The 24,209-nt window shown below is 43.0% G+C and overlaps 1 protein-coding gene across 4 annotated transcripts in view; it reads right to left on the bottom strand.

Moving 5' to 3' along the window:
* Nucleotides 1-24,209, bottom strand: part of LOC142436710 (thyrotropin-releasing hormone-degrading ectoenzyme-like) — a 323,943-nt gene that overhangs the window by 187,263 nt on the left and 112,471 nt on the right. For all 4 annotated transcript variants that reach the window (XM_075540189.1, XM_075540186.1, XM_075540187.1 and 1 more), the window contains exon 2: nt 2,883-3,009. In XM_075540189.1, coding sequence (XP_075396304.1) covers nt 2,946-3,009 — 64 coding nt within the window. In that variant the 3' untranslated portion in view covers nt 2,883-2,945. The remainder of the gene's footprint in view (nt 1-2,882; nt 3,010-24,209) is intronic.

The raw sequence follows: 24,209 nt of genomic DNA on the forward strand, positions 1-24,209 counted from the left end.
AGGCTCGGGTAGAGCAGAGGAGAATACAGTACAGATTCCAGAATCACAAAAGAGACCGGGCTCACAGGCTGGAGAGAGACTGGTGGCACCCTGAAGTCTATGATCCTTAGTCACTCCTCAGGTCTGTAACTGGACTCACCCTTGTAGTTCACGTTTCAGTCACACATCAGACAGGTCTCAAAGAGGGATAACAGCGCTAGTGTGGTAGGCACACCTGAGTATAATCAACCAATTAAGACCCAAAGGGCAGCATTTCCCCAAGGACAAATTTCAGAGCATTCGAAAAGAAGCATGGATGGGAACGGGTAACAGAAAGGAAGTACATATGTGATGGTACATGAGATGAAACAAAATGTGTTTAATTGTTGAAAAAAACTGATGATCTGCTCTGTAAACCGTCACCCAATTCACAACAAAATCAATTTACAAAAAGAAAAAAGTAAAACAAGTAAAAATATGAGCTTCATCTACAGTGCCACACACACACACTTTCTATTCATCCTTTCTGCCTTTGCTAACCCCAAGGTCAGCAGTTCAAAATCACCAGCCACTCCATGGGAAAAAGATGAGGTTTTCCATTCCTGTAAGGAGCTCCAGTCTGGGAAACCCACAGGGGCATTCTACCCTATCCTACAAGGTCGCTGTGAGTCTGCATCAATCTTATGGCATTGAGTTGTTTTTGTTTTGTCTTTTAATCTGTAGCTGATAGGCTATATATTTTACTTAATGATTTAACTTGCCTCAAATTAATAGGTTTTAAATAATAGTATAGAATGAAGTTTTGTATTTTTTATCCACAACTCTATGGCTATCAGAAAGTTAAGTGTCTACAACAGGTGAGTGACCCAACGAACACCTGCAGAGGAAATGAGAGGAGGAGGGAAGGTCGAAGAGAGGGCAGGAAGGGAAGATAGGTAAGGGAAGAGAGGATGGGTGAAATAGACTCTATAGTAAGACAGCCACAGCGAATACCCAAAACGAGTCTGCCTGGGTCATTCATAAAAACCGAGTTGATTCCAAAATATTCCTTTTTTGAAAATACAATTCACAATGTATAACAAAAGCTAAGACCTTGTCAAACTACTTCTGCTTTTACCAAACTTTATGTAGGATTTTATATAGAAAATGTACTTATAATGTCATTAACAGACATATGAAAATATCTATAGAATGCATAGAAACTGAGAGAAATTTTACAAAGCACATGGGCTGTGATATCTTCCCAAGATAACACTGACTGTGCCGGGGTAAAGTCAAATCATTCCATGCCATACACCCTAAAGTATGTTAGCGAGTCACCATCACAGTGAACAGCGTCCATTTCTACAGAGAAAGCGTACATGGTTCGGCTGGGAGTGAAGCAGAGGAGCAGAAATGCTCCCTGCTGCAAGCTGACAGTTACATGGGACCCCTGAAGTTTTAAATTGAGTTCCTCTGCTAATTACCGGCCTGAAAGAGACAAAGAATGATCCACATTTTATTCTCTGCTGAACTTGCAACAAGCACTCGTGAATGGGACATTAGGGTCAAGCTGGGAAGCTCCAGTTTGTTTGACCGAGTACAGAGCATGGTGTCACCTCCCGCGCAAATAAGGTCAGGTACACCTCCCTGCCTTGGGTTCCCACCAGGGAGATGTCAGTGTAACCGGGGCTAACTGAGGACTTGAGAGAGAGGATAAAACAAAAACGCAAACAAAACAGAAAACAAAAAATCACGTTGCCTATGGATTTGAAGTTATTTATGTTTTAAAATGAATTCAAATATGTACAATCTCATTCTTTTCCATCACATGCTACACCTAGTGGTAAGAGTGTCAACTATTCTGTCTATTTTCTAAACAGCTCATTGTATGACCAGTAAAGCTACACAGCAGGCAGGTACTTTAATGAAACAGGCCTATTCTCTGGGGACAAGAACCTGTGGTTGAAACGCTAGCACTGTGATCATGAAAGCACTTTGTTCTTGCCAATGAGCAATACTTTTGATGTGGATCCTGATCAAAAATCCCCTTGGGAAGGAAAAACGTGTAGCGGTGGGGAGGGGGGAACAAAGGAGTGTTGTGATGTGAGATTTCAAAACAGATTTTCTCAGAAGAAAAAATACCTTCAGCATTCAAAATGGGTATGCATTCTACCTTTCTGGAAAGTCATAGAATGACGTTGCCAAAGCAGCCTCATTGAAGTTAAAGTAATAAAAGTAATTAATTTATTCATTCAACCAACAGTGTTGAGTATACTACTTTCGTGCATGGAAGAAACATAAGAACACTCGAGAACACAATCCCATGACCAGTGCAATTCCTTTCTCTCTTCTCTTTATTTAACTTACTATAACTCGGCATCCAACATGTGGCTGAATGAAAAAAACCGAGGGGCAGCTTACACACTGTAGCCCGGCATGTGAGAGTTAGGAAACAAGCACTAATCAATGGGCACCTCCTCATAGTGTCACAGTGAAGACTTTGGGGAATCACAGAGAATGTGTTTGACATCCCAGCTCCTTCATTTAATGGCTGTCTGCAGGAATAGGAAACTTCATGGTCTCAATTTCCTTAATATAAAAAATAATCGTGTAGCAGTGCCTACTGTACACGGTAGTTAAGAACATGAAGTGTGACACTGCCAAGAACCTTTTACGCATGTTTTTAACAAAGTAGAATTATTTTGGCTATCTTTTAAAATGCTAAACCTACATCAGTTCTTAAATAATTATACACATACTTTGTGGCAAGAATCCAGAAGCACCAAACTTTATTTTACCTCTTGTGAAATCATAGCCTCTAAAAATATAACCCTTAGACTGTTCATGCGTCCTAAGCATCTTAACCAATAAACTCCACCTTCAAGGAGCCCTTCTGAAAAAATAAACAAGAAAATTCTTACCGAGTTTTGGCAAAGAATAGGGCACTTTAAAGTAGTCTTCATAAAACTCAATTAGTCTCTTTGTTATATGGAGGGCGTAGTGCCCGGATCCTCTTCTGATGGCGTCGGGTCTTGCATACAACCGCACCTAAAACATATGCAGACGCAGCACTTTAGCCTTTTGGTCTCAAGTTGTATCTATCGTGCAAATATGAACCTACACAAATTACTTCAAGGACTACAAAAATTAAACAATATCCTTTGTCCATTATATCAAGGCACTTTGTAATTGAAAGAATCAAACTACAACAATTGAAGTAACCAAGGTGAGCAAGTTACAATTTCCTCCCTTTGCAAGACGACAAAGAGAACAATTCTATACCTTGCTTCAAAATAAATATTCAAAGTGATCACTTATGTGCGCCTGTTAGAGATTTGAAGGTATGGTGGATTAATATAATGGGTCCCTAATGATGCTGAAAATAGTCAGGATACGGTGGCTCAGCAGGAGAGAAAATTCATGGTTTGTTAAAGACATATTATAACAAACTTTGAAAGTATTACTGAGCAGGGCAGAAATATAATTTATGCCCCCTTCTTTTCTTTGGAAAAAACCTGTCTTGTTCCCAATCTGCAAACCAGGGATAGAAAATTCTTGCCTGGACATCAACAATCCTCATTCTGGTGGGCACTCTGCAAGTGCTCCTGGCTCAAACCCAGCTGAACATCATTCATATTCCAGCACAATCTGGACCCTTAATATGGATTTTAAATCAAGCATTGTATATTATCTAGTCCTCAGCCAAGAAGGATCCTAAGGCAAGTAACATAAAACTGAACAAAACTAACAATTGTACAGAAAAGGCTAAAATGAGATTAGTTTCCATAAAGCTTTCATAAAGCTATCCAGCATCCTTCTTTCCAAAGGCTAAGTCTATTTTTCACAGATGTGGTCCCTAATCCTCATATCAATTGTGTGAATAAGAAATGTGTATTTTGTACAGCAGTGGAGAGCAGTGTCCTGGGAGTTGGATTTTAGTCCAACTCTGCCACTAAGAACGTGGGATGCTGGTGAGCAAATTACTTAACCTGCTTGGGTCTCAAATGTTCTCATTTATAAAATAAAGGTGTTTGCCACCAGATAGTTCTACAGTGTTTTTCAATTCTAAAACACCTATTCCCAATCCCATTTTACAGATAAAAGGATTTATTTTCTTACTGGTGATTTTCCCAAATCAGTATAAAATATTTTATTTAGTATATGTAAATGGATATTTATGTTCATAAAGACTACAAAGGAAAACTGTAGTCCATGTGTAATGGTTAGATCTTATACTAACTTGGTACTTTTGTGGAGGCAGGGGTGGAGTCAAACCTGTCAATCATGTAGTCGCCTAGTGACGCCTCCTTGGGGGCGTGGCTTTTTATAAGCGAACAGCAAGAACTTCTTTCTCAAGCCCGCCGCCTTCCCTGCTTGCCAAGATTGTGTCTGCCTCTAGCGTCAGCCCCATGTGGACTGCAGACCCTGCATGTTTCAACACCCTGCCATTTCCCACCAACCCTGGATCCACAGGACTCTGCGCCCACCTGTGATCCCCCTGCTTCCGCTAAAGGTACTTGTTCTGTTTCATCCGCCTGCCTCAGCTGGGATGCATTCTTGATGTGAAATTGTTTCTTGATATCAAGGGTTTTTTTTTCTGATTTCAAATCCATAAACAATCTATGTCATTGGTTTTGTTTCTTTAGACACCCTAGCCTACCCCATCGCAATATAACACATGATTGTACAGGTGACTCTTTACCATCTATATTAAAAGGAGAGAGAAGGGAAAACCAAAGCAGCTGCTCTTAAGTCAATTCTGAAGCAGCGGCTCGATATGTCCCAGAGCAGACCCGCTCCATAGAAGTGTATCACGGTAATTCGTCTGGAAGTCGTTCCTCGGGACTTCCTTCAACAGAATTTCTGGGTAGGGGTGAGCCAATCGCAAACTATCTGTACAGTCAAGATATAAGTACAATCTAAAAGCCTAGAAAATCGAGGAAAACACATTTTGACTTTAGCTTGAAAGACCTATAATTCAATACCAGATTTACTGACTAACACATTTCCAACAAAAATGGCTGACAGAAATATAACCTCTTCCATCAATCAATTCCACAAATCAGTCAAGATATCTGCAATGAATTCAATAACAATTAACTACTAAAATGATGAAGCTGCTTCTCATGCAGCAACTAAGTTAGATATAAAATTGGGTCCAGTCACCACAGATTTAGTCGGCAGCGGTAGAAAGCCGACACTCTCAGGAAAGCCCATCTGAAAGAGCAGCACATGCCACTCTTGACACTCGGGGAAATGCAATCATTCTGAGTCCCTGCTGTGCCTGGCATCAACTATTCTGTATACATTCGGTATTTTAGGTGGAATTCCCAAGAGATAGGCCACAAGACAAGTAGGGTGTGTGGGTGATCAGGAAAGAGGCGTGCCCAGGAGATACCTCCGAGGGAATAGGCAAAGCAGCATCCAGAAACGTGAGAATCCAAGCGAGGCTGCAATTTCAGGTGAAATCTGGAGCACAGACTGACCCACAAGGGCCTCGATGATCTGGAAAGTGTGTCCTGCGTGATTGGCTGGCTCCCATGAGCCTGGACCAGGCCTCATTGGCTGCTCACTGCTAAGGGCGGGCATAAAACCTCAGGCACTTCCTGTTCTTGAGACAGCTGGGCAAGGAGCTCCCCTAGTCAATTGCTCGTGTTTTGGGACTCTCAGGTGTGAGCAGTTAGGAGTAAAATCACTAAACCGGAGCAATAGGGACATCAAATAGGGAAGGGGATCTAGCCTATACAACAGCAACTGTCATAGAAACTAATTCACTGTCAACAGATATTTAATTAGCACGTGCTCGGTGCCATAATAATCCGAGAAGTGGTGGACTGCTCACAAAAAGGTCAGTGGTTCAAAGCCACCAGCTAACTGAGAGGTCACCACTTCAAACTCACACTTCAGGAGCAGCATGAGGCCATCTGCTTCCATTGAGGTTTACAGCCTCGGAAATTCTAAGGGACACTGCCTGCCTCTCTGTCCCGCAGGGTCACTATGAATCAGAATTACTCAATGGCAGTTGGTTTAGTTTTTTGATTATTTTTAATAGGGATGAAAAAGACTACAGGAGGAGCAGGTGTGCATGTGTGTGTGAGAGATTGAGAGAGAAATGACTCAATGGCAGTGGGTGTTTTGTTCTTTGGGGGGAATTTTGTACCATGGTCAAGGCTAAGTATTTTTTATTTAATGATGAAGAAAACATGGTCTCTAGTTAAATGAGGTACAAAGCATTAAGGTACAAAGATCAGAGATAATATAATCATCATTATTAAAAAGCTTAACATATATTCAGTAATTTAGTATTTGTATTTTTTAGTTACATTATTTTCATATCAACTTGAAGATATGAAAATGTAGGGGTGGAGTCCAGTCTGTCAATCAGATCACAGCCTGATGATGCCTCCTGTTGGGCATGGTCTTCTCATATGAAGGATCCTGGGCTCGCGCTCGCTCTCTCTCTCTCTCTCTCTCTCTCTCTCTCTCTCTCTCTCTCTCTCTCTCTCGCTCTCTCGCTCTCTCGCTCTCTCGCTCTCTCGCTCTCTCGCTCTCTCGCTCTCTCGCTCTCTCGCTCTCGCTCTCGCTCTCGCTCTCTCTCGCTCTCTCTTTTTCTCTTTCCCTCTGCCTTTACCCTCCTGCTGGCAAGCCACTCAGAGACCTTCCAGAGCCCTGTGATGCTTCTACCACCATTTGATCCACAAGACTTGTCACCTACCAGCCTGTGATCTTCCTGCATTTTGCATCATTGCTTGCAGCTGTGTGAGTCTGAAGAGGAATTTATGGACTAAGATCAGACTTACAGACTAGTATTGGACATAAGGATTTTATCAGGACTATACTGGGATATTTTATTTATGCAGAATTACTTCTTGATATAAAGCTCTCTCTTACACATATATGAGTGTCCTTGGAATCCACTCTGTCCAGCAAACACATTGTACAAGTAACATTTTCCTGTGATATAAATGGCAAATGTATCATGAGAAAAATATATAGCTTTCAGAAGGTTTGAAATGAAGTAACTAATAAATTCAAGTTAAAACTATAACTAGGACCACTACAAAATGACAGAGTAAGGGTCACTGATTTTAATCTTAAGCACCATCACCGATTTTGGTAAAAATGCAGCTATTTCTATCAATCAACTCCACCAGACTGTCAAGCTATCTGCAGGACCAGACAAGAAAAGCATGATTGAGTCAATCTGGTTGTTAAGAATTGATGGAAATGATCCAATTCCAGGTGAGGAAATAAGACATAGAAGCAGTGTCTTCATTTATTCATTCCAACATGTATTGCATGCCTGCTGTGTACCAGGCACTTTACGGGAGCCTACAAATAAAACAAGACCACAGAGTGCGTAGCCCTCGAGGTCTGAAGTTTGAACTCACCAGCCGCTCCAATGGAAAAAAGATAAGTTTTTGGTTCCTGTAAAGATTTACAGCCTTGGAAACCAAAAGTGGCAATTCTGCTCTGTCCTATAAGGTCAGTGTGAGTCAGAATTGACTAGATTCATACCATGCACTTCATAGCAGTGCCTAGATGTTGATAAGTAATGGCATGGATTAAGTTGTGTATCCTCAAAAGATGGGTGAGCTTGGCTGGATCATGATTTCCTGTATTGTGATTTTATTACTCCCCCACTTCGTGATCTTCTATGTATAGCTGAAGCTGGACTAGGTCATGGTGATGAGGATTATATTATGTTTGTTATGTCACCGAGGCAGGATTCAGTGGGAGGCAACAGCCCTAGTCAAGATAAGGCCCCTCGTCCAGTGTCAGGAGAATCCTCCGGGGAGATAAGAAGAGAGAGAGGACCCTCCCCACCACAGTGAAAGAAAAGCCAGCAGAGTGTGTCTTTTTCACCGGGATCCCTGCCCTGAGAGCCTAGATTCAGGGAAAGAGGGATGTCCATACAGATGGAAATCTCCAAGGAATGCCAAGCCCACAGATGCTGAGGGCAGACAAGGACTTTGTCTTAGAGTCAATAGAGGAAGAAAGCCTTCCCCTAGATCTGGCATTTTGAGTTCTGACTTCTAGCCCTGAAACCATGAGAAAATAAACGAACTTGTCAAAGCCATCCCGGTGCTTAAGCTGTGTTGTAGCACCACTACTCTTCACGGCATCTTAAATGACACACAGATTAACAGCAAAAGGACAATATGAACATCAAAAGGGCATCTTTTGCTTTTCCTCTCATTCCAACAGATCAACTGATTAATCTCTTGTCCAAGGCCAAGTCCTTATTCCATCCCCTTTTACTTGAACAAAGACGTCACTGCCAAAATGCCTTCCCCTTCCCCGTTTCCTGCATCACCAACTGATGCCTGCCTCCTGGATCATTCTCCTCGGTAGGCACATACTCTGTTTTGTCTCCTTTGTTAAAATTAAAAACCAAAAAACCCTTAACCTCTGTTCCTCCAATTATTGTCCCATATTTCCATTCCCTTTTATATCAATGATACTCAAAAGAGTTTCCTATATTATAATAAACAACATAAAATGTAATATGAACCAGCATGAAAGTGGGCATATAATATAGAGACAATTATAAATGGGGTGTTTTGAAACGTATATCCCCTGCTTTTAAGTTGCTCATGAACTACAACCAGGCTTTTTTTTTTTTTTTAATTTTAACAATTTATTGGGGCTCATACAATTCTTTTCACAGTTCATTAACCAGGCTTTTATACCCAGAAAACCAACACTAAATCCAATGTCACTGAGTTGATTCCAACTCCATGTTGGGTTTCCAAGGCTGTAAATCTTCAAGGGTGCAGAAAGCCTCAACTTGCCTCCATGAAGCAGTTGATGCGTTTGAAGCCCTGACACTGTGGTTGGTAGTCAGCCCAAAGCACCACCTGGGCCCCCAACAGTCTACCAGAACTAGACGCACCAAAAGTACCCTACTAATGACTTCACAATGCATGCTTGCCCTGTCAGCAGTGCTTGGGACAGGCGATCATGTGTTCCCTTTGAAACACTTTTGTTACTTGACTTCTATTCCCACTTAAGCACTCCCACGTTTGGCTGGCTCCTCCTCTTTCTTCCCTCAATGGTAGAGAGATCCGGATTGCAAGCCATAGGCTTCTTCCACAGGCTGTCTACACTTAAGATCTTGCTAATCATATATCATATCTAGTTTTCAGATATTAAAACTGAAGACTTTCCCTACAATTTCAGATTTGTAAATGCAGCTGCCAACTGATACCTCCACTCAAATATCTATCAGTCATATTAAAACCAAACCTTGATACCTTGATATCTGTCTCTCTCTCTCTCTCTCTCTCTCTCTCTCTCTCTCTCTCTCTCTCTCTCTCACACACACACACACACACACACACACACACACACACATCCTGCTTCTCCTATAGTCTGTTTCATCCTGTTTAAAACTAATCCAAAAAACAAAGCAGCCACTGTTGAATCAATTCTGACTCATCGTGACACTGTAGGACAGAGTCAAACTACTTCCAGGATCTCCAAGACTGTGAACTGTACATGCTGACAGAAAAAAAACGCATCTCCTCTGTCCCTGGGAGTAGCAGGTCAGCTCCCACTGCAGACCTGGTGGTCTGCAGCCTGCTGCAGCAGCCACTCGGTCACCGGGGCTCCCTTACAGGTAATACCGCCCTCCACTCACGAAGGCTCTGATGCCGCAGAGTGATAACATTCCTTTGCATTTCAGAAATATCGTTTTAGGGGCCTAAACCTTAGTGAACTGAAGTACAGGGGATGGCTTCAGGCTTCAAAACTCACAAAAATGAGATAAACACTGAAAGGGGAGGCTAGGGGAGTATGGAACATCTACTCATGCATGTTACAGAATAGACTGTAAACTGAAATAAAGAATAGGAATTTAAGGCACAGATATATCAGTTAAAGATTTGAAGCAACAGGGTGGCGTGACTAGAGTTATATTAAGCGATTACATGAACTGATCCACTGCCGTGGAGCGAACACTGACACAAAGTGAACCAGGGTGGGTTTCTGAGACAATGACTGTTTACGGGAGGAGAAAACCCAGTCTTTCTCTCCCGGAGCTGCTGGTGGTTTTGAACTGCCCACCATGGGATTCTCAAGCCAATATGTAACCACTACACCACAAGGGTTACAAATCTTAGTGTATATGTCTTATAGGGGCTAGGAATGAGTGAAACAAATAAATTGAGACTATGCCAGCAAGACAGATGAAAGAGAACAGTGATTTGATCTAGAGAGAGCAATTTAGAGGCAGAGAAAAGATGGAGCTATTCAACTGCTCTCACTCGCTTTTAAACAAGTCACTGAGATATTGCGCGTGGTGAATTTTAGGACCATTCGCATTGAAAACTAGCCACTCACACATGCACATACCTTACTCTGTTGTACTAAGTGAACCTGGATTGAACTGTGGAGGGAAGAGTTTAAAATATTGCATAACCTTGTGGTTAATCAATAACATTTTGTATAATAATTTACGTGACCGTACATAAACATTTCTATTTGCTTTCTTCTTCTAGAGTAACTAGATTCTACCTCATCATTACAAACAAACTAAATCTTCATAAACCCGTTTATCACTCAAAAGCACTGAAATATAATTTTATTACACCTGCCTATTTGCATTTTCTGACATGCCATGATAAGCGTGAAGCGCTAAAGAGGCAAATTGCTTACTTTTCCCGGAGCAGGCTTTATCTCTCCTTCTAAAAGCTTTTCCGACCACCAATGTCAACCAGGTTGCCACTGAGTCCCATGTGGAGGACAATGCACTAGGAATTTGCAGGGATGGCTTTCTCTCTGACAACTTGTGTCAGCTTAAGAGAGTCAGCAAACTTCTCTGAATCTCGGCTCCTCAGTGTCTTCCCGGAGCAACAATCTAGAATCCCCTTAAGCCTAGGGGACTGATCAGCGATATAAACCTATTGTCTTCCCCTGTGTAGTCCCCATTTACAAGCAGAATAAAAGAAAAGGTTTTTATTTCCTCAGTATAGTTTGGCTATTTTTACATCTTTCACTTCTCTTGAAAATAAACTATCTTGCTCTCGTTCTCTATCTGTTGTCCTTGAGTATTCCTCTTCTATTCCATGAACTTGAGACGGGGAAGACAGAAATAGCTGTAGTAACCAACACAAATGGAAGAGGCGTGTCCTTATGGCTCCAATCCTGTGGTGATGCATCATAAAAAGAGCTAAAGTTTAAGAACTTCAGACTTTTGATCCCTTAAAAAAAAATAAACTCACTCACTGCCACTGAGTTGACGCCGGACTCACAGTGACCTTACAGGACAGGGAAGAACTGCCCCTGTGAGTTCCTGAGACGGTAACTCTTTATAGGATGACATAGCCCCCATCTTTCTGCCAAGGAGTAGATAGTGTTTTTGAACTGCTGACCTTGCAGTTAGCAGCCCACAGTGTACCATCAGGGGTGCTACTGATCCCTTAAAGCACTTCAATGCCCCAAATCAGTGTTCTTTTGGTAGCGTCTCTCCTTAGACCCAGTGGGATTGACTGTGTAGTTTCCTGGACTCTCCATATTTTATGCAAGTTTCATTTATCTGTAGTATTTTCATTTTTTTTATTCCTGAAAAGGGGGGAGGGATGCTAACGGCATCTTTCAATCCTTTATAAAAAAAAAAAAACCAACCCACAAAGAGTAGATACATTTCAGTTATCCCGAGGACTGAGAGTGACTGCCTGGAGGCTATGTTGGGAGGAATCCTAAAACTACATCTGGACCCAGCAGGGGGATCTGTGAAATTCCTGCTGTGCATTTACAGATAAAGGCCGTTGTGGTGGTGCGGGACATATGCATGATCAGGACAGACTAACCTTTCAGGGAGGTGTAAGGGAAGGCAACTCTGCATAGACTTGAATTGATCTGGCCTTTGGTGGTTGTGCGATTTAGAGAAAGGACAGCAAAGGCTGATTAAGAACGTCATCATTTATTTATGTTTATTAATTAATAGTTAATGAGCCTCTATTAACAAATGCACGGCAGCCTGAACCTGTTGAAGAGCCTTTTCTTGTCCTGTGCCTCAATTTTCAAGCTACACTACCTTTGGGACACCTAACCTGTGAACTGTGTCGCTGTACTTTGAGGTCCCTTTAAGACTTGCCTCGCCAGAGGATTGGAATGTACATCTCTGGAGCTGGGGACTGACTGTTGGTGACCTGCCTTGCTGTTGGCTACCTGTGCTGGGATAGCCCACATCGCTCTACAGAGGACTACCTGGTGGCCCTCAAGACTTGAAGGACTGCCAGTGGCTCACAACACTCTCACAGGAGTGAGTTGCACTGAGCTATTCGTACTGATTTATAATTTAACTGTTCATTTCTTGTATTATATATCTATCTGTCTGTATATAATTTAACAGTTCATTTCTTGTGTTATATATCTACCTATCTTTGTAAATATATATAATTATCAGCAATCTGGTTTTGTCTCTCTAGAGAACCCTGTCTAACACAGATGGTCAGGCTGCCATGCGTGTGCTGAGTGTCCAAAGGGAAGCGAGAGAGACGGGTCTCATTTTTGCAGGAGGGCACAGTCTAGCGGGAACACAGAACTACAAGAACTCATATTGAGAAGCAGAAAGTGGACCTCAGTTACAGGAGCTTTTCAAATATAGCCTCCCTACAGCGGTGGTGATTCAGCAAAACAGGGTAAGTGGACCAGAGGAATCAGGAGAAACACAGTTTCAGATTCTGGGACAGAGTGCTGATACCTTTCTCTGTGGTAAAGATGTAGGGAAAAGTACATACGCAATTGTAACATAATGCAAAAAAGTTCAAGTCCACACTCGCAAGTGCCCAAACAGTATCATCTCAATTTAAAACACTTCATATAGTTTATCACTTCTCTTTATAAAATTCCTAAGTAACAGATAGGGATTTAAGTAATTAATTCACGTGTTATAGATGAAGAAGATGGAGATAGGGTTTTTAATAGTCGCTGAACTTCCCAAAGCATTTCTACTAGACGGCTTTCATTATTTGTTGTGCTCGAAAATGAACTGTATGAAACAGTGTGTCGTTACACCATACAACAAAGAACAGAATCTACACCAGAAGCACACTTGTTAAATGAAATTTTCTCTGATTTGTCATCTGTAATTTTGTATTTAAATTAAATAAACCTTCTGGCTTGCTGGAGTTATTCTCTGAGAAAATTTTACACTGCAAGAGTATGTTAGGAATTTTGGGAGACAGTAATTACTTCACACCTTTAAAATATCACTATAATAACAATAATAAGTTTACATTTCCTTTCTGCTCTAATGGAAAGCTTAGTCCCTTTAATAACTGCAAAGCGACAATGTACTGTCCCTAAATTCTCAACCAATAAAGCTGAATTAATGCACCTACGTGAATATAATTTGATTTGGGAATTCTTCACAGAAAATACTAAACCGTAACAAGGCCAGGAGAAAGACACAGGTGCTTCAGGTACTAAGCGCAGAGAAATAAATTGATACAACGACAAAAGGAGATAGTAAACAAGAAATAAAACCCAAACATTTTATAGTTTTATGTTTATCTCATTTTAGCTAAGTACAGTGAGTTAATACACACAAACCTGACAGAAACGGGACCAGTGCTAAGCTCAGGAGGCAATAAACTTAAAGAGGTGCCTGGAAGAAGGAGAGGCAGGAGGCAGGCCTGGCAGGAGCAGCCAAGGATCAGGTAACTGACCAGGGCCTGAACACCCCAGTGAAGAGTCTGGAGGCGCTGCCTGGAGAAGCTCGGAGCCAGTTCTCAGTCTAAAGCAGAGTAATGTGATTGAAAGCAACAAAGAGAGACTATGTAGGCAACAGAATTTAAGAGATCTTGAGCCAGGGAGGCTAGAGTATAGAAAATCATGCTATTAAAAGTGAAAAATGTATCCTATAGATTTTTTTCTTCTTTTTTTAAAAATCATTTTACTAGGGGTTCATACAATCCATACATCAATTGTATAAAGCACATTCGTACATTCATCACCCTCATCATTCGCAAAACATTTGTTCTCCACTTAAGCCCTTGGCATCAACTCCTTACTTTTACCACTCCCTCCCTGCTTCCCCCCTCCCTCATGAACCCTTGATGATTTATAAATTATTAGTTTGTCATATCTTACACTGTCCGATGTCTCCCTTCACCCACTTTTCTTTTGCCCGTCCCCCAGGGAGGAGGTTCTATGTAGATCCCTGTAATCGGTTCCCCCTTTCCACTCCACCCTCCCTCCACCCACCCGGTATCATCACTCTCAACACTGGTCCTAAAGGGATCATATGTCCTGGATTCCCTCTGTTTCCAGTTCCTATATGTTCCAGTGTACATCCTCTGGTCTAGCCAGATTTGTAAGGTAGAATTGGGATCATGATAGTGGGGAGGCAGGGGGAAATCATTCAAGAACTAAAGGAAAGTTGTATGTTTCATTGTTGCTACAATACACCATGACTGGTTCGTCTCCTCCTCTTGATCCTTCTGTAAGGGGATATCCAGTTGCCTACCGATGGGCTTTGGGTCCCCAATCTGCACTCCTCCCTCATTCACAATGATATGATTTTGTGTTCTATGATGCCTAATAACTGATCCCTTCGGCCCCTCATGATCACACAGGCTGGTGTGCTTCTTCCATGTGGACCTTGTTGCTTCTTAGCTAGAGGGCCACTTGTTTACCTTCAAGTCTTTAAGACCCTAGACACTCTATCTTTTGATAGTCGGGCACCATCAGCTTTCTTCACATTTGCTTATGCACCTGCTTTGTCTTCAGTGGTTGTGTCGGGAAGGTGAGCATCATGGAATGCCAGTTCAATAGAACAAAATATTCTTGCATTGAGGGAGTACTTGAGTGGAGGCCCAATGTCCATCTGCTACTTTAATAGTAAACCTATAAATATATGCATAGATGTATCCTATAGATTTTAATGAGAAAACCGTCAGCAATAGGCACTATCACCTTAGTTAAAGTCTTAATTCTGAGGAGGGGACTTTCAAATCAGAGGTGAAGGGATCAGAAATAGCTCACGATGAGGAGGTGAGGCACATGGTAGGGTCTGACACACAACGATGTCAAAACTAACATGACGTCAAATCACAAAGCAGAAGTACATACCAAGCCTCCTCAAGGAGTCTCACTTGGAACCAAAACCATACACCTTTCGGGTAGATCGTTTCATAAAACATACCTTAATCATTTTAAACATCTCACAAAGACTCGCCCTGAGTCCCTAGGTGTGCAAATGGTTTGGGCTCAAATACTAACTTCAGGTTCCTGGTTTGAACCTGCCTAGAGTATCAAGATATGTTCCCATAAGCATTTGGAAAACCCTGTGAGACAGTTGTACTTTGTAACATGTGGGGTCACCAAGAGATGTTAAAGCCAGACTTATAATAAATTCCATCTTATCACTAACTGTCATAAAGACAATCCGGAGTATTGGTACTGATAAAGCTGCTCTAACGTCTGGTTCTTGTGCCTACCCCTTTTGCTTCGCACACTGCTTCTAGATACCACTTTGGGTACCTATTGTGATTCCACAGTTCCCATTGACTGGCTCTCTGTAAGTAGATCTGCTGGCCTTTCTGTCTAGTCCTTCTTAGTCTGGAAGTCCCACTGAAATGTATTTAGCATCATATCAATATCCAAAAGCCTCCACTGTGGTTGAGTGATATGAAATGAATAGACAGGTAATCTAAACTAGGTCTCCTACATGGAATGGAAATTCTACCACTGGGCTACCATTAATATGATAACAAAGAATTCCCTAGTAAAGCATTGGCTGAAAATTATGAGTTGCTACTTTTATGGCGTTAATTCTGGATCTCACAGCCTTTACTCTGCAGAATCCTGCTGCTGTTTGCTGTCGTTGTTGCGGCCACTGTTGTCAGTGGCTGTTGAGTCAGTCCCTACTCATGGAAACCCTTCGTACAACAGAACTTAGCATTGCTGAGCCCTGCACCATCCTAAAAATTGTTGTTACATTTGAGCCCATTGTTGCAGCCACTGGATCAATCCATCTTGTCAGGAGCTTTCCTCATTTCCTCTGCCCTTTTACGTTCCTAAGCATGATGTCTTCCCAAGGAACTGGTCTCTCCTGATAACATGGTTCGTAAATCAACCCAAATTCACTGTCATCAAGTCGTAGCAGACTCATCTTGACCTTATAGGACTACCCCAGTGGGCTGCCAAGAGTATAAAGTGTGACAAGAACAGAACGCCTCATCTTCGTCCTGTTGAATCACTGACAGATTAGAACTAGCAACCCAATTTGTCACCCACTAGACCACAAGAGGTCCTGAACACGGGTTCACAGGCTCTCTAAAGTGTGTCCTATATTTCTCAATAGGATGTTAAGTTCTTTAAAGAGCAAGTGCATTTTTTAAATTTCTCTTTTCGCTGTCCATTGTCCAGTGCAATGCCTTGCACTCAGCATGGATTGACTACATGTTGCTAGCTCCCATAAACCGATAATAAACTTTCAAAGTCCTTGTCCACTCTGGTACTAAAATGCTGTTATCATAGATTGATTGCATCTCCAAACCGCATTTTGCTTCAGGCAAGGAAATTAGCACTGTGGCAACCTGTGCAGTCTCTTCTTGAAGATCACTTCGCATTTATTCCTAAGCGTAGTATTTGCCACTTCACTGTAGAACTTCCAAGCTGAAGTTACGTACGGGCACTTCACGACAAGACAGGCTTTATCGCAGTCACGCATTCCACAGTGGGATTTTCCTATGTGCATGGGGGAGTGAAAATAGAGAGGTGTCCAAAGATTTGAGAACAAATGGCATTATCATTTGATTCCATTTTCCCCTGAGCATTTTGAAACCTCTTATAAATGTGGTAAACTGAATGTGGCCTCCAAAGATAACTACATCCTCATCCCGGATTCCGAGACGACTCCTTAATGTGGCACAGGAGACTTTGGAAGACGTGATTAAGGATCTTGGAATAGGGAGGTTATCCTAGCTTACCTAAGTGGACCCTAGTCATGATCACAAGCACCCTAAAAGAAGGAGGCAGGCAATAAAAGAAGAGAAGGTGGTAGGTGATGGCGAAGAGAGTTACAGGCGCTACGATGGGAAAAACCTAGAAATAAGGCCCAGAGACACTCTTGTTTCCACTCTCTGAGACTCATTTAGACGTCTGATCTCCAGAACTGTTAAAATTATAATCTGTATTGCTTAAAGGCATGAATTTATGATCATTTGTACTGCAGTACAACATTTTTTATTTCCGTGTCACTAAATACAGCATTTTTTCTTTTCGGATTTTGAAAGTTGGGGCACAATTTATGCTTCTTCCTGTGCCTTACGGCTCTCAAGGTGTTGTTTCGGCACCTCCACATCATTTCACATGATCACCAGTCACACGACATACCAATGTGCATAGGCGCGCACAAGAAAGAGAACGTGCACTGGTTGAATGACAGTAAGAATGATCTGCAGTGATGTTTTTCCAAGTGTGGTCTCAGAATGTTTTGCATCAGAATTCCCCGGAATCGTTGTTTAAAACTCAGATTCCTAGGTTTCACCACACAAAAGTTTTGAGTCATCTCTCTCAGGCAAGGCCTTAAAATCTTCATTTAGCAAATTCCAAGTCAATGCGGCTCCTAGTGAGCCTCTAAGCTGGAGCAGATCTGTCCCTGTGCGTTTCTGAGGCTGTCACTCTTCATCAGTATTAAAACCCTTCTCTTCTCCCAAGTGGCAGCAGTGGTTTTGAACCGCTGACCTTGCAGTGATTACAACCCACAGCATAACCATTCTTTTGTTCATTTAGCACTACAGCAAGCAAATCTCAATAAATCCTTAAAAGAAATATGTATCCGAAGTCTAACATATAAGAAAATGTGTATCTACGTATACATCTTTATTCCTTAAATCCCTTGCAACTTCTGTATCCTCAAAGCAGATATAATTAACATGCCCACTATTATTTTTTACAATGACTACTTTCCCCCCTGTGCAATAAACAATGAAGAACAGATGAAACATACCCAATGGTTGGAAAGAAGTTGTTTAGAACTGCCACCGCCCACAGACATGGCAGCGGCAGCGATTCATGTCCTCGGCTGGCTAAGGATCAGAACTGACTCCACGGCAGGGGGTGACTGGAGATAAGTATCTCCTTTGAATCACAAGGTTTTTGTTTTGGTTTGGTTGTTTTTTAATCAAGATAGAATGAACTTATAAAGTGTCCTTATTAAGATATCTATTTTATCCTTGGTCAAATATCTTCAGCAAGAGTGGCTGATAAGTATATATTTTTGTAAATCCAGGGGCTCGGTGCACAGCTGGACTCGGTTTCAATTTACTTTGTCCCATCTGTCTTTTTATTCCCTGATTTCCAACCGCCTGCTGACCTCACTTTTATGTGCACCTTTTTTCCCCTTGGGTTTGGCTGGCATCTCGAGAGAAGCAGAGCCAGCGATGCTTGTGTGAATGTGCACATAGAAAGAGGTTCACATCAAGCTATTGCTCACGCAGTTGCAGAAGTGCAAAGCCCAGTGTGATTCGAGCCTGTGCCGCTGATGTGAACTAGGGGCTGCTCCTGATTCGAGCGCCTGCAGAGACTGACCAACAGGAAATATGAAGACCACAGGCTGGTGGATGCCAATGGAATGAATCTCAACTTGGCCACAGGAATCCAAGGGCCCCAGGCAACTGATGGCTTCTGGGGTCGGCAGGTATTATAACAGGAGGTGATGAACCAGATGCAGAATCCAGATCCAGCAGAAGTGAGCTAGCTTACACATAGTGTCCATCTGTCTGAAAAGTGGGCCATGTTCAAGTGAAACTCCCTCAACTGTATCAAGGCTGTGGCCAGATAGAGGAAGCCATATGCACAGCGTGGGCTCGCAAACCAAGGCTCTCCAGCCATAAGCACCTCTTCCGATACACACGTGTGGCTCTGGTGTAAAAATTAAAATCTCTGTAGGATATTATTCAGGTAATGGTGGTTTCATTGGTTTGTAAACATAGGTTCTGGCTCTCAAACAATTTCTGAAGAGTTGTGAGGGACAAGATTGGCTCTTGCATCTCAAAAGTTGGCCAACCCCTGCTCTCCCAAAAGAAGCCCGTTCTTCCAAAATAGGTCGGCTGCTTCACGGCAGAGCCCACCATGGAGTTGAGCACGCTATGTTCGACCACATCATGAGAGAATCCTGACCCACCCAAGTTGGCCTGACAACCTATCACACCCACCTAAGTCAACATCTATTTCAAATGCATCCAGCTCCCCATACCACTCACCTCTCTTCTATTGAAGAGAAAGCTGCTGGCATCCATTTGCAAGTAAGTGCTGTGTTTGCTGCTACTGGGTCTTCAGGAGTTCATTCGGACTCACATTGACCCCGTGATAGCACAGAACAGCTTCAAAGGGCTTTCTTGGCTCTAATTTTTCTATAAGGAGTTCTGGGGTGGACGACTTAGAGCCGTTCAAGCCAAGAACCTTTCCATTATGAACCATGTGCTTCACAGTTGCATCCCCAGGGCTCTTGAACTATGGGGGGAAATTCCAGAATTGGCTTTTTAATTCATTCACTTACCAAAATATTTGAGAGCCTATTCTGTGTTAGTCACTCTTCCAGGCACTGAGGATACAGTGTGAACCAAATGAGGGTAACTCATGGAGAGCGCCTCGTCTTGTAGAAAAGACAAAAAAATAACACAGATGAAATATACAATGTTAAATGGCATTAATTGTGTGGTGAAGTGAAATTTCTTCATGTGGCTCTGCAGGGGCAGTGAATTATTTAATGTGGACTGTCTAGCCAAAGTCTCTAACTCTCATCAGACAACTTTATGCTGCATAGATCAGGAAAGGAGTGAGGGAAGATAGGGATAGGAATTTCCTGTGAGTAATTACTCACAGAATTCCCTGGAGTGCCTCCTGCTATGTATAAAAGGTTTCCTCTGACCCACAGCAGGAGGGATCTCATTATTAGCAAGAGCCAGGAGTGGAATGTATCCTTGAAGCCCAAGATCCCTGCACAGTGAACCTCCGAGATCCAGAAGACATGTCTAACACTGGAGGAGTGGTAACAGCACCAGGGTCCAGAGTAATTGATTTCCCAACCCACAGAGCAATGCAGTTGAGTGCCTGGGTGCAGGAGGCGGGCTTGTGGAGTGGGCACTTAGTTGAGGAGGTTGGACTTGCTGACCCACAGGAGGGAGCTCAGTGCCTTCAGGCTGATGCTTACTAGAGTGGGGTACCTCTGGACACTTAATTCAGGCAGCTGGATTTGTTGATTCGTGGAGCTTGCGCTGAATGCCTTTGGGTTGAGGCCTATAGGGGAGCGGTAGACCCTTTTGGCATTTAGTAGCAAGACCTAAAAGAACTGTGTAACATGTCCTGATAATCAACTCAACCGTGTGCATTTCTCATTTGCATTACAACTTGTTAACTTTCTTAATAAACCATTCAATCATGAGTTTTATCCGAGTTCAGTGTAGCCATTGCAATGGATAGTAGAGCCCAGAGGCTCTAATCCAAGCCCAGATGCACTGTCATTGAGTCAACGCCAACTCATTGTAACCTCGTAGGGCAAGGTAAAACTTTCTCCCACGAAGTGGCTCAGTGTCAAACCTTATGAGTAAGAGCCCAATGCATAACCCTGACACCACCGGGATCCCTCACAGAGGTACAGTACAGAACACTCAGACAGCACGGATCTTTGATCCATGAGCTCTTTGTAATGTGTTGTAAATTCTAGCCTTTAATCTCATTTTAGAAGAAGTCCTTGATCTTGCTAATAGATAGGATTAAGAGGTATGTATTTTGAATCCCCCCCTTCCTTAAAAAAAAGACAACTCACTGCCATAGAGGCAATGCCAACTCTAGTGACCCTCTTGGGTCACTGCCCCTGTGAGATTCTGAGACTGTTAGTAGGAGTAGAAATGCCCATCTTTTTTCCCGAGGAATGGCTGGTGGTTTCAAACTGCTGACATGGGGCTTGTGGCTCCAGTCATAAACACTACAACACCAGGACTCCTAACCCGCACCTTACTGGAAGGTGTGAATCAAGCTACCACTCTGTTTCCTTGTGGGTATGGTATGCTAAAAGGCAAAACAGACACCTCTATCTAAACCATTCCTCTGCATATAAGAAAGCCATCTCGGAAGGAAGAAAAAAAAAAACCACCAGGATCATCAAAAAAAGAACAAGGAAGAGGCCAAGAAACCATGAATCTGAGAGGGTGAGCAACAGACAGAAAACTTGGCAGTGGGTGAGGAGAGGTGCTGTTATGATACAAAGACTGCATCCTTAATGTTTATGATCCTAACATTTGGTAACCTGTTAACGCCCTGTGATGACTAGATTCTATGCCAACTTAATGCGTCTGAGTGAAGGGAGGGCTGGACTCCAATGCATCCATCAGGTCGCAATCTGATGATGCCTGCTTGGTGGTGTGGTCTTCAAGAGACATAGGAGAAACTTCTCTCTTGTTCTCCTTCCTGCTTGACTGGGCCCTGTGTCTCACCCCTGGGACTGGGGAGGCACTGGGAGCACCATGCATGTTAGACCCATGGGACTAACTGCACTCCCGGCCGGTGGGCTCTCAGCTCCTTGTTTCATCAGCTGGTCGCTGCTTGCTTCCTGAGGGCCTCCCGTTTGCAGCTGAGCGAAGAACTTGAGTTGAACTTAGCTAGGCCGTTTCCTTGACATAAATTTATTTCTTACTATAAAGTTCTTTCATATGTGTATGTATACACACACATACATATATGTAGTTTTGTCTCGCTAGAAAACCCAGCCGAACACAATTCCATGATAAGGCCCACTCATCATGAGTATTGTCTGAGAGTTTTGGGTGGCATCGTAATGACTTATTGAACCCAGCAGGAAAGGAGTGTGCTGTGGGAGGGACAGAAGGTATCAAAATAGGGTAAGAAAAGTGAGGGTGGAGGCAGGTCTAACCTCGGTCATGTGGCAGTCCACCTTGAACTGGTGTGGACATGGAGTGTCCCCTTCATTCTGAAAGTTGGAATTGGTCAGATTCCTACACACACGTAACTAAGAGAAGGAGTTAGGGAATGTGGAAGGTCGAGGAAAGCTTCACTGAAAAGGTGATATTTGAATAAATATCTGACATGAGCGAGAACACGAGCAAGATGGACGGTACATCTAAACGTCTGTGGAAAATCTTCATTGTATTTTAATTATTCTTTTCCACAAACTTTTGAAAGCACTTTCATATATTCCTATGGAACATGCATTTCAGCACTAGCTATTAATAAGTCCATTAAATCTTTATTTTTTTAATTCCTTAAACTTCTCTATTCAATTATTTTTAAGTATAAAACGATCCAGATTCATACAAAAGTAGAGGGAATAATGCGACAGTATTCTTATACCCTCTCCAGTATTAATACAAAATCATAGAAAAAATTATTAAATAAAATTATCAAAACGGAAAGCTATTGGGGGGGGGGAGCTATATCTCGGTCTATACACTTCTGAAGGCAGTGTCTCCATCTCTCTAACCCTAAGGTGACAAGTGTACCATTGAGAGAACTTGTCTGCAGCCATCTTATTTTGTGCCTACTGTATCTGTTGATAAGGCCCCAGCACCTATATCTGCTCCCTTAAGCGAAAGAGCAGGGCCTCTGAGTGCCCCCACCCCACCCCCAACACTCCACCCCCCCCACACACACACCTCTCCTCGGGATCAGTGCGATGCTGTTGGAACCATTGGAGTGGTCTCTGCAGAAAACAGTTCAGCTTTCTTCCAAACTAGCACAACTCAGCATCAAGACTGCGGATTCGTGACCACACAGGCACAGACTGGTTCCCCGTGGCAGTTCTCTTCCAGCGCGGCGGGGCCTAGGCCAGCTGCCCGTGGCTCAGCACAGAACTTGTGCCATGCTCAAAGAAGAAAGCCGTTTCTGGGTAAGTCAGACAAGACCGCATTCAAGAACATGCTTGCTCATTCCTGGGTTGGGCACGGGAACTGCAGGCTCTTTTGCACAAGGATGGATCTCCTGATCATATGTCTGGTCATGGGCTTGTGACGCCCTTTTGTGGACCTCTTGGCCTCTACTATTCTCCTACTTCATTTTGGACCTTGTAGGTTTAATGCCCTTGTTCGTTTGGTCTCTCCAGGTGGAAACTGTGAGGCTAAGATAATCATGGAGCCCAGCCTGCAGCTCACCCACCTAGATCAGGCTGCTACCAGGCTCCAAACCCATGCCCAAATAAGGAACAAAAGTGGTGGCAACTGGATCAGCTCAGCTCTACGTCTGTGTTCGGCATGAAGTAGTTCCACGAGGACGATCTTCACCGCTCAACTGCTGTGCTAACTACACAATTTCCTGTCAACGTTAAGATATATAAGTGTGTAGGCTGGAGTTTAGTTTGTCAGTCAGGTCACAGGCTGATGGTGACGCCTTGTGGCAATGGTGTTCTCATAAGGAGGCCTGGGGACCGCTCCCTCTCTCTCTGACTTCACCTTCCTGCTGACCCTGATGGCGGCCAGAGCCACTGTCAGTGGATTCACAAGGCTTTGCATCCACCCGGCCTGTGATCTTCCTGCAGTCCGCATCCCGGCATGTGGCCGCATGAGTCTACAGGACTCTGGACTCTAGGACTTATGTGCGAGAGGACTTATGGGCTGGGGTGTTTGCTTGATATATAATACTTGATATAAAGCTCTTTCTTACACATATATGAGTGTCACAGGATTGATTTCTCTAGTCAACCCAGCCTAACAAAACTTACCAAAGACTTTGCATGGTATCACTTGAGGATGGGGATGTTAGCCCGACAGAGGCTGGCAAAGGGAGAAGAGGCAATGATGGCAGGAATATGGCAGGAATGGAAACACAACGGAGCACTAGAGACATATTTCCTCACAGGCCCCTCCAGCACAAAGGAAGAGGAAGATCAAATAAGAGACATTTCTGGACAAGACCGACTAGTCACACTATGCCCACAGGGACTGAGTAGGCACTCGGGCTGTGAGCGCAGAGAAGAGGCCAGCAAGAAGTCCAGGTGTGGGGTGCGGGGTGCACATGCCTAGAAAGAGGAGGTGCACTACAGAAGACCAGCCGATAGCAGATGTACCAGAAACCAGGCAATGGTGGGAGGTCCACCGTAAGCAAACTCTAAGGGTCAGCCCTACATTTTGCCAGGCCATTTAAACTAACGAAGGGTCCTTCGGATTTCTTTTTCAAAGTATCGCCTTCAATAAACTCACTCTTCCTGTCAAAACCTTTTCTCTGACTCTGTTCTGACTCTTATCTCTTGCCTAAAATCTTTCTCTCAAGTGAGATAAGAA

Source organism: Tenrec ecaudatus, unplaced genomic scaffold, assembly GCF_050624435.1.
Source record: "Tenrec ecaudatus isolate mTenEca1 unplaced genomic scaffold, mTenEca1.hap1 Scaffold_547, whole genome shotgun sequence".
Lineage (NCBI taxonomy): Eukaryota > Metazoa > Chordata > Mammalia > Afrosoricida > Tenrecidae > Tenrec > Tenrec ecaudatus.